We start from the raw sequence: 15,858 nt of genomic DNA on the forward strand, positions 1-15,858 counted from the left end.
AAATGGTAAAAATTCTCAGCAGATTGCTTCACAGTCAGATATGGATTTATTAGGCTGTTGAAAAGGTAGAATAGGTTCCCTCAGAAAAGGGAGAGGGGAAAACACATATGTTTGGGTTGTCGCTACTCATAGGGCCATGATACTAATCAAAAGATCAACACCAATAATGAAAGATGAAGCTACACTGGGACTTCCCAGACATCTTTTTCAGAGACACTATAAGAAAGGATGAAATTGGAATGGGCAACATGTTTCATGAATGTCTTTGTCATTCAATTTACAGTACAGTAGCTTCCATCAAATATGCATGTATACCTAAAAATCTGAGAAACATCACAGCAACATGCTTAGTTGGCAACTGTGCTGGTCTGAACTCTGCTCTGCTGGTGTAAGGTTTATTTAGGATATCTCTTCCATTTTCCTCTGCCACTTGGGTCATCCTGCTGTCTAAACTCTATTCTGGTCACTTCTGTCCTCCACTTATACACCTCTCCCACACATCCCTCTCTCCACAGGCACCACTCATTCTTTCCTCCATTCAGTCTATTCCCTTCTCCCCTCCCCATGCCCTCAATCCCTCTTACTGTCCTCCATCACTGCTCTTCTCTAAATGTCCTCCTCTTTCTTGTCCTTGTTTTATGCAGCATTATTTTTTTTTCTCTCTCTCTCTCTCTCTCTATATATATATATATATATATATATATATATATATATATATATATATAATGTGTGTGTGTGTGTGTGTGTGTGTGTGTATGTATATTCATCCACGTTCATCATTTATACTCCCTTGCTCTAAATGAAAGACACCAGAAACTAGATATAAAAACAATTTGGCTTTTCAGATTTTATACCCTTAAGTCACAAGGTCCATATGTGGATGTGTGTGTGTGTGTGCGCATGCTTTCTGCCCCCTATTGGGGTTGAGGCCAGTGACACCCTCAGGGCTGTGCTGTCCAATCCCCTCCATGCTGCGTTTCTATAGGATTGAATTAACCTCCTGCCTCTCTTGACAATGCACATACACATAATCATCTCGTCTCACAAACACACTATGTCTATGCCAATCACCTTTCCCCTGTCACGGCTATATTATTAGCTTGGGGCATTTCTGCAACTATTATCACTAGGAATCAACCTACTATGCACATAATATTATTAAAGTTTTTTTTTTTTTCTTAAAAAGAGTGACGCATACATTGCACATTGCACAGGTAATGTACGGAATGAAACGGTGAACGTTTTTTTGGAACTAGAGACAGACCCTGCAGAACACATTTTAAAATAAACGTACAGCTCAGCCGTTGTCTTGCAGTGAACACTTTGCCATCAGCAATTCTGCTTCACTTTTAAGATGAATCTTGGGATTTTACTTTGTGAAAAAATATATAAAAATGTCACTTGAAGTCATGGTCCCACTTACAGTGAGTCAAGTAGGTTTTCCTCAAATGTCAGTTTCTGTGTGGCTGATCAGACAGTTATCATTAATACAATCTGTTGTATCGATCTGTTATATTTCATGTGTTTGGCTAAACCTCTGACTGTAAACAAACTGTCAAGACCGAACAAAGACTAGAACCCAAATGCACGACTCAAAGCAACAACAAAAATCTCAGTTTTAATTAACTGAAAACAAACCAACAGAAAATCTATATGAACAAAAGTAACATAACATTGTGACCTGGAGACTGAGGAATTCCATGGACATGGCTGGTACTCTTGGAACAAGAAACAAGACAAACTGGCCCTGGACAAAGGGAGACGCAGACAATATATACACAGGGTGAGGGCACAGGTGGAAACAATCAGGAGCGAGGCAGACAATCAGACCAGAGGAGAAACACACAGGGGAAGGAACAAGTTGCCTGAAACAAGAGGAGAGTTGACCTTCAAAATAAAACAGGAAATCACGAGACAACATGGACACAAGACACAAAACTTTTCCTGGACATGACACAAACACACTGGCATTGAAACAGTTTGATCATTAAACACAAACGGATGTGCAATGGGATTGCGGTTGACTATCGTGTGTCACTATTATACCAATACAAATCTAGTTTGTTACTTTTGTCGTACACATGTTTAAAAAAAAGAAGTAATATTCATAAAAAATGAAAATTTAAAAATTTAAAAAACTTCATTTCAGAACATTCTCTTGTGTCTTGACTCACTATAAACAGAGATGAGCAAGTGAAATTGTTTGTGCTTTGAATACTGACATGTGTGTTATTAACGTATCCGTCCTGATAAGCTCTAATTGGTTTTCTGAGGAAAAATGCCCACTGCATATCAAAGCTTCCAGCTATCTATTGGCCACTAGTGGGTGATTTTAAGAGCCTCTAATTCACTGGCCAGTGACATATCAGACTATTTATTAAAGTACACTAACTTAATGAATGGCCCATAGAATGGAGAGTTAAAACATTTACTGTCCTAAGAGAGAGATAGAGAGCAATAGACACAGAAAGAGGACGGGAAGGTGGAAAGAGAGAGAGGGAAAGAGAGAGGAGAGAGTGAGGATAAATGGCCCATCGTATAGAGTTAAGACGTTAAAAGTGCAAATAGACAGCTGACCCTCTTATAGCTTGCACATGCAGCGCAGTCACGCGCAGCCACCTAAGCCACTTTACACCCTACAAGATGAAGGGATGGGGGGCAAAATGGGGGAAGAGAGAGGAAAGGATGGAGAATTGGATGACACAGGAGAATGAGATGTCGGAGAAATGGAAAGAGGCGAGAGATGGAAGTGAAGCAAGCGAACACAAGTGATTTATAGTTATCGTGAATATGATTTTTTTTTAAAGTGAATGACAAAAAGAATGAAGGAAAGATCAAAGAATGAATTAGAAAGAGACAAAGTGTAAAAGAGGGAGAGAACATAGAACACGTAAATCACCCACGGTTTGCACAAACGAGGGGCTATAAATTACAAGCAGAGTGGACCGTTAGTTAGCATGTAAGCTAAGTAGGCCATATGTGATTTGATGGAGAGAGTGTCATCGGAAAGCAGGACAAGGAGAGAAGAAAGGAGAGACAAAGAAAAACAAGAAGAGTGACGTGGAAGAGAGGAAAGTTATACTCTTCATTTCCTCTTGTCACTGCGCTCATGTCATTTCTCAATCCCTCTCATGTTCTCTACGTAATTCCTGTTTTGGGATTATTCGCTGCCTTAACAAAGCAGAAGAATGTATAAGAAAAGCAGAAAAGGGTCCAGAGGGTGATTTATACGAAAGGCAGAGAGATTTGGACTTACTGATGAAACAGTGTTTTATAAATGTTACACTGTACACTCCAATATATAGATATATACCAGGTTTTAATTGTGTTTTTCTCCATCTGTGCCCATATTTGTGTTTTTATTTTGTGAGTGTGTGTGTGTGTCAGGGGAGCTAGATGCTGTGAAAGGCCATTACCACCGTGAGTCCATGTCACTAGGCCTGTGAAACCCAAGGGAACCCACTGATACAAGGGGATATGGGGATATCTCTCTCTCTCTCTCTCTCTCTCTCTCTCTCTCTCTCTCTCACACACACCCACACACACGCACACACACACACACACACACACACACGCACACGCATACACAGACATATCAAAATTGTGCTTACGTATGGACACATGTGGACCCCTGAAGATTGTACATTTATAAATCTTACATTTCAAAATGAACACACAACAACCCACTCAGATATATATATAAATATATATACTGTATATATTTATATATACACACAAGGGGGGTAAAATAGCCCCAAAACAGGCCTTTGAAACACCACCAGTGTGAAGCTGCCACACATTAGCACTTTACAGGTCACAGCCCCTAAAACAGATATGGTTACCCTTGGAGACCTACCCTGTTTGGCACAATATTAGGACATAAGAGTCACAGCTAGACTTTTTCACAAAACCAATGACAATCGCTCCGAAATGAAATCAGTCTCCGAGGTCTGAATTAAGCAGCCCGTTTGTGTAACTGTTACAAAAAAAAAATATCACAGATTTCTGAATAAAACTGCAACAACTTCCACCAGGACTAGAGAGGAGCTGCATTGCATTTTGTAATAAAAAAAACAACAAAATAAAAAAACTATGCTGTATTGTATTACCCGCTGCTAACAGACCATAATCATTGCTCTAGTTTTTTCAAAGCTGAGATATGGTCAAATCTTTAGTAGCAGGCTGGATGTGATACTTTTCACTGTGTTCAACCTCATTAACATTTCTGTTGTTCAGCATAGTGATTACATTACATTACATGATTATGATTAGTGTTTTGAAGAGCAATGTATGTGTTCTAACACAACTCTCTTATTTATTGTGACCACTATTGCTCTTTAGAGTTACAGTTCAACGTATCTTGAAGAACAATTACGGTAATGACAAAAAGATGAGATCAAACACCGCCGGAAACCATTAACAGTGTGAGGAAACACAATTACAAAATGAATAGAACCACCATTACACAATACAAGGAACCGCATACAAGTGATGATGTAAATAAAAGTGATTGTTTCTCTCTCCCCAGTAGGGTGTGTACATGTTCACAGTAGATGCTGCCAAGTTTAGTGAATTGGTCAGAATTCACAACTCCATGTAGCAAGTTGATCGGTCTGTGACGTGACACGATGTAAAAAGGTATCGTTTCCATTAGAAGTACGAGTTGAGTTTTAATGGCGCTCACGGCTCATTGCTCATCATGTCCACAACCCAGCAAAATTGCCAGCACTGCTGTTAAAGGCGATACCTTCTTGACTCACCAGCCGAAGTTAAGTCAAATTCCAGAAATGGATGATTTTTTTGTTGTGTGAAGTGATTTCCACCCACACACGGTAGCTTCGATTCATTAATGTGACCACAAATGCTGTCGCATCAAAACGGAAATCTCCATCAAATCGTATCCATCAAACCTCCCTTGTTAATAAATTGTCTTTGAAATGTGCATCATTTATAGTAAATGAATCTAATGGAGTTATTTGAATCGGAAATGAACTGATGCTTTGGATTTCGGATTCATTAAGTTGTGGAAATATCGGTAACGCTCAACACTTCAATAGCTGCAAGGCAGCGTCTACAACTGTCCAGACTAATGGTGCCATTAGGTGTTATGGGAAGCTATAACTGAGCGTCATTGGCATAACAGTGAAACTTTATGCATGTAAATGGAGAATTAAATGGGGCCGAAAAATTAACCCTCTGGGACCCCCAAAATAAAGTCTGTATGGATGGAATGCCCATGGTGACTAAAATTACCGTATCGGACCACTGAGTTTTAAACCACTGAAAAACACAGCTCATCACACTTATCAACAGTGACAGACCAAGGTTGTTTCCTCTTTTTAGTGTGAAAAGCTGCGTCATTCATTAGTCAGTTATGCTGAGTAGAGTAGAATAGACTTGTGATGATTTTTATTATCCTGTACACAAAACAAATTCAACCAATTTTAATTGAAAGAAAAAGGAGTTAAATAAATACTATATATATATATATATATATATATATATATATATATATATATATATATATATAGTAGGAAGGGATTATGAGAGAAAAGAGGAGACAGAGGAACAAGATAAAGGGATGAATGATGCTCAGAGAGAGACAGAGATAGAATGAGAGATGTAGATGAAGACAGAAGGTGGAGGAGGAGAAGAGAGGAGTTAAGTTGGCCATTAGCGATGCGGCGTGTGGAGCCCACTCTTACATGCGTTCCACAAGGTTAACGATAAGAGCCCCTCAGCAGCTGAAATGCTCAAGTAGCTTTTATCGTATCATAATAATGAATCAAAGATAAAATAAAATAAATGAACTCCAAAAGGCGAGCAAGTAAAATAAAACGTATGTGCAAAGAGCTGGGTGAGCAGTCAGCAACCCAAATAGAAAAGAGAGTGAGAAATTGCAGAAAGATAAAAAAAAGGAATAAAAATCTTGCTCTCTTTCCGGTAATATCTTCTTATGTCATCTGGTTGAAAAATATTTGCCTGCGGGTCAGGGCTCCCCCTGTTAGAAAAAGGCTTCTTCACGGCTCTCTGCTACATTAAATATCTGGCCTCTGCGTCCCATTTACTGCTGCTAGCTATTAGAGGGAGCGACAGAGAGGGAGAGACAGGGAGAGAGAGACAGGGAGAGAGAGAGAGACAAAGGGAAGTATGTAAGAAAGAATAAAGTAAAACAAAAGGGGAACTGAAAACATATATAAACAGGAGGTACAAATAGTAAAGAATTGTAAAACAATGATTTAAAACAAAACATTTAATAAAGAGAAATAAAGTGACACATGGAGTTTGAAAAGCTTCTATTGATTGGTTTTCTAGTCATGTTTGTTGCTTTTGTAAAATCTCTTTATTTTTTAATGTTGTACATCAGTGTGTGTGTGAGAGTTTAGTGCCCTTGGCAAAATAATTCAGAATGGACAGTAGTTAGCCACCCACTGGAGCAAGCTGTTCCCACTTCCTTTCCCCCCCTCCCCCGATCATCTCCCTCTCTTGTCCTCCCTTTCACTCTTTGCACTCATTCCTCCCTGTTCTCCTTCGTTTCACTTCACATTAAAGGAAAAACTAAAACATTGTGACCGTAGCATAGAGTTCACCTTTAACTCCATGTTTGAATCCACTTGACTAATTGATAAATTTAGAAAATATATGAAAAACATGCTCTCCTACCTTGACAACCACTGTTGTATTATCCTTTTATTGGTCGCTAAATTGCATTATAAAGCACTTGAACTTGTTTAAAAAATGACTAGTTGTGTATAGTGTATTTCTTGTCCCCATTCATGTGGTTAGAGTACAGTCCCCGTTTGCTGCTGTGCTCCTATGGACCGTCACAACTGCTATCAATCATGCGTAATGTTTTTGTCCTGTTAGATTGTTTGAACAAAGTCAACTCTCACTCTGGCCAGGTGTGCTTCAGGTTGAGCTAAGTCAACGTATGCCACACAATGGTGTCAGGTGTTTGATTGGCTAACACAACTTCCTGTACAATGCTGCAAAAGTACAGCTTCAACTTTCTTGGCGGACAAACGAAGCGCCCTCTGTGTTGGCACCTCTGCTGCATTGCCGGCCTCATTCAAATAAAATGGGGCCAGGTCGTTTTTTTTTCCAGGACTGTTGTCTGTCTGAACGTGGCGTAAACATAATCTTGAGAAGTACAGCACCACTGGAAACTAGCATGCATGCTCTGTGAACTATCTCATAAATTATGTGGTTATTGTTAACACTCTAAAAGAAATGTGTGCATAAATCAGAGACAAAAGACAGGTGTCAAAACTGGAAGCCTGGTTTTAATTGATATTGCTCTACTGTAATAATCCTGAAAGGCATAGTCTGGAGTAACACATGTAATGTTTCAACCCATAGTAGTTTAAGTTACAGAATCATAGGTCTCTCTTTTTGCATTGAACAATATATACAATGTGAAATAAATACATTTACACAAATGGACATTATTGTTGGAGCACACTTGTATGATACACGTCACAAAAATATACAGGTTATCGTTTCTTTTTTTTCTTTTTTTTCGTTTACTGATGTGAAGCACATCTAAAATCTACGGACATGTTTTTAATAACACTACAGGGTCTTCTCTCGTACACAACTCTTCTCCACCATGCCAAGGGTTTTTCAATCGTTAAATATCCTTTTGTATCCAAATGTGTCATTCGCCCCCTTAAATATTTTCTTCACATTTGCAAATTCAGACTGCAGGGTTAGCCACAGCACAAGTGGCAGTTACATTTGGGGAATAAATACAACTAAATGACTAAACACTGTAGAGCTGCAGATAGACACAGTTTGGCCTTAGCAGATTTCAGGGGCAGCCATAGATGGACAATCCTGCTTTGTCCCTATGCCTAAATAACTTGTCCTTCTGTTCCAGCTAAACTATTACATAGAGTATTTGCAGCTAATGGATCTAAGTTCCAGATGAGGGCGATAACATGGTGTCCGAAGTGCAACCAGGTCAAACTCTTTCTATCGTTGTCTTTGTGAAAACCCAGACCGTTCTTCTTCCAACACTCCTCATAGAAAATACCAGTTTGGTTTGTTGTCATGTATATGGTTTTAGCTTTAACCACAGAATCATCTTAACAGCTTTAACAGCATTTAGATCTATAACCCAAAACACAAACAAGTGCAGCTCTTGTCTCATTCCAGTCACAAAATATTGCTTTTTAACTCTGGAAAAGAAATGTTGTATGAAAACACCATCGTCTTGTACATTTAAATAATATCTTGGCTATGAGCAGTAAGTTCATCAAAACCTCTGAAAGAATCACACAATCTCCCTCCTGATTTTAGCTGGTAGATTTATTCTTTTTTACTTGCAAAACAAAGTGGCACCCAGTGAACCAATTCAGGAAACACATATAACTACATATCAGTATTTGCAAGTTTGGAAATGTAACTTTGTTCATTTTAAAATGTGGCTATTAATTAAATCCAGCTCAGCCTTAATCACCTCAGGGAGACGTGTAACATCTTACACAGCATTGGTTTGACAACAGACAAAAAAAACTAAAAAAACAATTACAGAAGAGAAACACAAGTAAGAAAAGAGCACCTTTCTTCCATAAATCATTTGCAGATTATTGTACAGTGGATGATAAGAAACACCATCTGTCTGACGAGATGGTGTTTAAACTTACAATCAAACCAGGAAATTCAATTGTCATCAGGGATTTTGCCTAATTCTTTTATATGCACCTTCAATTATTTGTATGTATGTTTTCCTCGGATTACATGTTAATGTTTAAGACATGTGATGAGTCCAAGCAATAATTGATGCTATTTTTTGCGCAGAATCTATAAATGTGTATAAAGAGGCAAAAACAAGTAGAGTAACATGTTCATCAAAGGAGACTTTGAGTTTAAATCTCTAATGAGTGCGGGAAGAGAAATAACAAGTGCAAACTAAACATGTTGAGCTTTTCTTTAACATTTCCCATCAACCCACAAAAGAACCTAAAGTCCTAAATTTCAATTGTCCAATCACTTTTTACTCTTTGTTTATTCTTTGTTGTAAAACAAGATATTTTCCTGGAAATGAGCTGAAAACGGGACACGACTATGGGGTGAAAAAGTTTTTCTCTTTCTCTTTTTGACTGCTGAAACCGTAAAGATGATTGAGCCGAGCTGTATGGAAGGCAGTTATGTACAGCAAGTTTATCAAAAAAGAGTCACCTAGAGTTCTGAATTACTCAAAATGTCCTTTTCATTTCACTGTTTTTTTAACCTAAAGATATACAGTATATTGTTTATTCTACAGGAAAGTTACACAAATGATCCCTTTTTTAATACTTGTATGGTGTTTCTTCATTTAGATACTAAATATTCAGTTATTTATGTATAGTTTGGTAAAGAGGAATACTGTAATTTGATCTTGGTGCTCTAGTTTCTAGAAGAAGAGCCTTATTTGAGAGCCTTCATTGAGAGAGAAAGCGTGTCCAGACCCCAGCGGACAACATGGCCTCTACTCTACTCTGTGTTGTCTAAAGAAGAAGCACACGGCACAAGAACAGGAATCACCACAAGAAAAAGTACACAGCAATGCCTTAGAGGACTCAAAAAAAGGAGAAAAGAATCAAACAAAAAGACTTTAAAACAAAAACCAGATAAAACTAAAGAAACAAGGTTTTTTCTTGATAGAAAAAACAGCGAACATGAAACACACATCGAGGCTGAACTACATTTTTTTCTTCTTTTTTTTCTCGATTTTGTTTCCAATAAAATGTCTTATGTTAGAATTATAATCTGTATAATTTACAATATACAATGTTTAAGAAGGTTGAGAAAATACCCCTTACTAATATTACTGATGTTTGATACAGAGCATGTGATGTTAGAGATCAAGTATACTTAAACTGCAGCACTCCTCTGCTGTGACAAGTTGCCATTTTAGATTAGATTACACCGTCAACTACATTACACATTTTGGCATTCTTATTCGGCTTTAGAAATAACATAAACAGTGACGTAAAAAAATTCCCTCAACTGTCTTCGCCCGTTACAGTTGTGATCTGACGGCCATAGAGTCTCACTCGAATGATGGAATCAACGTTTCTGTACAATGTCAGACAGCTTCCTATAAACTCAGCTTTCCTTTTCTTGCAGCTAAAAACATTTGACCTTGACTTTAAAAAAGTCTGTGTGGTTACCGGTTTAATTAATTTAGGTAGTCAAATTTACATTTTAAAAATTGCTATTTGCGAGAGTTCTGGAAGTCCAGTTGAAATACAGGTAATGTTGTCAATTTAAAGTTTACTTTTAACTAGTAGACAAGATAAGCAAAACCACTTGCAATTGATTCCCTTACACAATTTACTCTTAATCTAATCGACCTATTATTAATTTTTATCAACACATATGTTAAAATGTCCAAATCAAGTCTGTAACAACCAGAAGCCGTTGTTTTATTTATTTCCCTCCGCACAGATCCAGATTTAGGTTATTCTGACTATCTCCACATCTTTGAGGACAAAAACCGTGTAGAACTGAATATTGTTTTTTTAAACAAAGAACCGTCTTGGTTCAATCAGATTAAAAGTGATAGCAAAAAGAACCTGGTCACAAGAAAGGTGCACACATCAGAGCTGTGTGATAATTGTTGGATCTTTTAGTTTTTTGCTGATTGAGTTGCTGCTTCAGCGTTCATGAAAACCTTTCTTCAGAGTTTTTATGTGACAGCAGCATTAACATCCCATCCTCACATATCTGGTTCCTATTTGTTCCTGTCTTTCTCTGAAAAAGGAAATATTTATCTAATAGCTTATGGCAAGTTACACAGAGAAAAAGAGAAGCTACAAACTCTCCTCAAATCCCCATTTTCTCTTCCAAATTTAAGACTGGCACGTTATGTTAATATTGCAGACTTAGTCCATATGCACAAACCCTTCCTTTAAAACCACTATTGCTCAGAGTTTTCTAAGAGAAACGCTGATTTGTTAATACATTATTACTTGTTATATTTATATATATATATATATATATATATATGATAATTGCTGAAAGTGGTCAAGCTGATAGAAAAAAGGAAAGACATATTGATTGATTCAGTTTTAAGAAGACAATATTAATAACAAAAAGAAAGCCGTGTTATATGTCATATACAGGATGACAGTTATTTACAACCCTAATACTGGTTTCATCGCTACGATTATTTTCAAGATAGAAATAAAGAAAACAATAAGGAGTTTGAAAGCAACAATAGTTGTTCTTCAATCAGTTTTGTCAGCACACCTTTCCTTCGGGTTTGTATTGCGTTGAGTGACCCCATCACTCCCTGAATGAATCATAAAATAGCTCTGTGCTGACGCCAGAGATGCACTGGAAGTTGTGAACGCAACAGAGCAAGGAGCGTTGTACTGAAGTGACACTGCAGTTCTTTCGAGTTTGGGTAATGAGCACGGACTGGACTACTCTTAATGGCACATTGACAGACTCAATTCTCTACTGACTTGTGTGTGGAGAGCAACAAAGCCACAGTGGAGAGCCACTTAGCGGCTGAGAAGGTTTCAAACAGACGTCTAAAACACAAGAGGAGTGTTCGACAGAATAAATACAGAGAATGTGGACTGAGCCTACATCTATGAGCGGGACAAGCAGGAATCCATTTTTAACTGTAGAGATCAAGTCTTATCTTGTTAAGTAATATCTTGACTCGTGAACTCTGTCAGTCAATCTCACTTTAAGTGGTTTCGATATTTGGAAACATTTTCAGCCACGTCGAGTGTGCAAACACCGATTCTATGGTTGCACTGACAGTTTTGGGAGGCCAAGGTCTTCAACAAATAGTAAAGTTATGGTTGAAGTAGGGGAGTCGTGGGAAAACCAGGAATTGAATTTAGGGAGAACCAGCAAGTGTTTACAGCAGTGGTTTCTAATCTTGGTCCTGGCCCTGCTGGTTTTCATAATAACCAGACACATGTTAAATACCTGGTTGAACAGAAAACCAGCAGCACTCTGGAGGCCCAGCATTGAAAGCCACCTGTACATCAAACCAGAAACAGTTTTGGGTTATGACAGTACAGTTTGCTGGCATCCTCTGAATGGATGAGCTCCATTCTTTGGCAGGGCAAATCTCCTCTTCTTTTCTTTCTGTCCATCCATCCAAATTTCATTGTACATGTAATTTGACAACAAACGTCATTAATAGTTCTTTAGTGTTCCTTTTTTTCTCCACTCGTCTTCTTCTTGAACACTTAAAAAAACTCTGTTGGGGGAAATGGGGAGGGAAAAGGAGACAGAAGTGCAGTCGTAAAGTCTCTTAGAACTCAAATGAAGAGTTTTTTGTTTCTTTTAAATGTGTCCCCATGTAAGCGCATGTCTTTTAACAACATCTTAATTGTTATTAAATGCATAAGAGTTTTACCATCTTCAATGTTCGGAGCCACTGTGGTAACTGTTGAGTGATTTTTTAATAGTTTTAAAAGGAAATATCTTCTTCCCTTAGTAACATAGGGGTCATGTCAGTCTGTGTCAGCATGTTTCCCCAAAACAAAAGGTCAAGTGAGCACCCTTTTGTCTAAGATGCTGGAGGTTCAGGGGTTCAGGGAAGAGGTTTAGGTTACTTGTTTATTCATAGGGGAGGGTGTCAGCAGAAGTACTTCAGGAACATATTTCTGTGTGTGTGCGTGTAAGAGTGTGTGCGTGTAAAAGAGCAAGAGGTCATTCAAAGTGAGATTCGGACTGGCGCCTAGCTGTCCTTCAATCTATTCTTCCATCCTCAGACCTTGGCTTCCAGCAGCTCCAAGAAGAGTTTGTGCATTGGGACTTTGCCATCCTGCTTGATGCTGTAGAAGTGTTGCACAGCTTTGGTGGAGGTCTGGCGGAGGAGGGGGAGGGTCATGAGCAGCTTGCCAGCCCGGCGGGGATCCTCCTGGTGCTGGGAAGCCTCGTAGTCCTGCAGGGCCTCATGGAGCACATCTTGGAGCTTCTGCACTGCATCCACATCTTCAATATGCATTGAGTCTGGAGAAGGAGGAAAGACACAAACAGAACTACAATTTAAATATGAACACAAATATATCGTACTACGACACATATGAATAAAAGGATAATAGGGGATTATGATTTTATGTAATTGTTATTATTACAACATGATACAAATGGCCTCTTCATCAACCTCTTTTGCTGACTAAAATGCTTATGTTCTAAATTATTTCCAGCTTCAAAGGTCGGGACGTTTATCGTTGCACAAAGCTCCCACAACTCTCAAACAATGTGTTTCTCTGTCAGTACCTGTGCCCCCTCTGTCTGCTGTGTGAGTGAGGTGCTGAAGATTTCATATCAAATCCAAACAGGCTCAATGCAGTGATGCAACTGACAGGTCACAAACTCAGGGTAGGACATTCTTTATGGTGTAGTGGTGTAGCTTTAGTTCAAAATGCCGATACCTTTTAGCATTTCTGTGTAATTTAGACGTAAAACCTACAGCTTATTGTCAGAATTAAATCCAGGATTGGGGCTTTAAAATCAGGGGCTGCTCCTTTCTCTGCCTTCAAAGTGTGGCTCTATGGGTGTGATGAATGGACACACAAAGAGACGAGTGGGCGGAGAAAAAAAGAGATGGACTGATGGAGAGATGCAGTAGTACCGTAGAGTGTGTGTGTGTGTCTGTGTATGTGTGTAAGCATTTGGCTGCACACATCAGTAATCTCTCTTTGAGCTGGCATGTAAGGTGCGGTTTAGCATATGTGGCAGTAAAGGCTGAGAATGTCCCTCAATAGTAATGCTCCATATTGCCCCTTAGGGAGGAAAAGTCTTAATGTGAGCTGGCCTTTAGCTCGCAACCTCCGATCAATGACTCTGATCAATGACTACATGCATGTTAAATAATAATCACAAGGCAACTATTGATAGGACACCACACCCCAACACAGACACACATGCGCAGACACGCACACACACACACAAAGTAGATCTGCAGAGGGGATGAGACCTACACGATGAGTACACGTAGAAAACCTCAAACAATGCTAAGGTACCGTACTTCTTACACAAAGTCATGCTCACACCTTCTAAAATACAAGCACACTTTTACACACTAGCAACCTCGACACAGAAAGTCTGAACTTAAGCAAACATGCATTTTATGGTAAGTGAAACATAAAAAATATGCTGTGCAGATAAAGCCAACATACAATGTGTGAACACAGCAACACACACATTGAATACCATGCTAACACAAACACAATCAAATACGAAGTGTTGGATCTATAGAGTGTAATGCATGGATCAGTATGCAGGGCCAGACCAGTCAGTGGGTTGGATTCCACAGGGATCAATATAAACTATATCTGTTCTCAATCTTTTTAAACTTTTCTCCCAGTTTAAATAAGCGTGGGTGGTCCGAGTGTCTGGCTTTTTTTATTTCTTTGCCGATTGATGATATTTAACTCAGTGGAAAGCTTTGTTGCGGGACGGGAAACTTATATTCAATAAGGTTAATGAGGTGGATTGTTATTTACATTTTGTAACACAAAAAGAACATTACACATAATCAACATACAATATAAACATCTGTTTATCATATCTCTATTTTGTCAGCATATCGCAAACATTTTCATGCCAAATATTTAGCTGCCCCTTATGCAGTTTCTCTTTTTAAATAAAAACACAACAAAAATGTTGTATGGAGTGCGAAGTGACACAAACACATAATAAACATGCGCTGAACGTACAAATGTATGAGTATTACTGCCGGTCGCAATTATAAAACAATTCCCTTCTTCTCGTTATTCTTGGATTTCTAATAAGTGGTTACCTGGAGTGCAGGCTATAATGACTGTACGTTAAAATGAAGTTTAATGAGTTTCGATTGTTTTTGATTAATACTGTGCGTTTAGTATTAACGCTGGTAGACATGGCTGCTTCCCGAGCTCTGACCCGCAGTACACTCACAAGTAAAACAGCAGACGCTAATGAGCACAAGCACATACACGGCTGGTAAAACACACATGTTAACATGAAACTCACAATGCACACACACACACACATAAATGAAGGCACAGACACACACACACACAGACACACACGTGCCTCTTGTTTCCCATGGCTAGTTTAGCTGTCTTTACATGTGGGGCACGTTTGCTAACATTTCTTAAGGCTTGGCTTCATTAATGCAGACGATTAGCATCCTGTGAATTAATTAGTGTCAGTGCCCTTCAAAATGCTAATGCTAGCATTATGTTGTCTTGAGGAGCAGTAAGAGAGTCTGGGCAATAATGCAAAGTTCCTATTTTGGCATCAGCTGTTTAGATTTCAATCAGTTAAAAAGAACAACTATTTCTAAATAAGTTTTCTCAAAAGTGAGGTAAGCTTTTGATGGAGAATTATTCCCCAAATGTATGTGGATACTTTCTGAGTTCCATGTGTCCAATTACAAACTAACACATGGATTTTAGCTTGTGTGTAAGCGTGTGTGTGTGTATGTGAGTGGATTAGATGAATTGATTCATCAACATACAATTATTTGTTCAACAATTTGTTAACTGATTAATCATTTTGATTCAGTTAATTATCAAGCAAAAACATTCTCTGGTTCCAGCTTGTCAAATGTGAAGGTTTGCTGCTTTCTCTGTTTTATATCTTTGCAAAGAGTTCCTGTTGGAAATGTTATGGACCAAAAGATTAACCAATCATTAATTAATCTGAAGCAGTGACAAAAATAATTGAATATAATACGGTTCACAGTGTTGTTTTGTATTGAAATAGATTTCCTAGGTGTACCTAATAAATCAGTTGTATCTTTAATATCTAGGACACTCTTTCTCTGTCGACCAGACCTGTACACCCATCCGGGCCATTGGTTTTACAGACAACAAGAACTATGTAAAACCTGTTCGCCAAAGAAGTCTT

General features: G+C 38.4%; 1 protein-coding gene across 6 annotated transcripts in view; it reads right to left on the reverse strand.

Annotated features, from left to right (window-relative positions):
• Nucleotides 1-12,724: 12,724 nt before the first annotated feature.
• esrrga (estrogen-related receptor gamma a) overlaps nucleotides 12,725-15,858 on the reverse strand; it is a 43,623-nt gene continuing 40,489 nt past the window's right edge. For all 6 annotated transcript variants that reach the window (XM_034526249.1, XM_034526257.1, XM_034526292.1 and 3 more), the window contains one exon: nucleotides 12,725-12,969. In XM_034526249.1, the coding sequence (XP_034382140.1) occupies nucleotides 12,725-12,969 (245 nt within the window). The remainder of the gene's footprint in view (nucleotides 12,970-15,858) is intronic.

The sequence above is a fragment of the Cyclopterus lumpus genome, chromosome 3, assembly GCF_009769545.1.
Source record: "Cyclopterus lumpus isolate fCycLum1 chromosome 3, fCycLum1.pri, whole genome shotgun sequence".
NCBI lineage: Eukaryota > Metazoa > Chordata > Actinopteri > Perciformes > Cyclopteridae > Cyclopterus > Cyclopterus lumpus.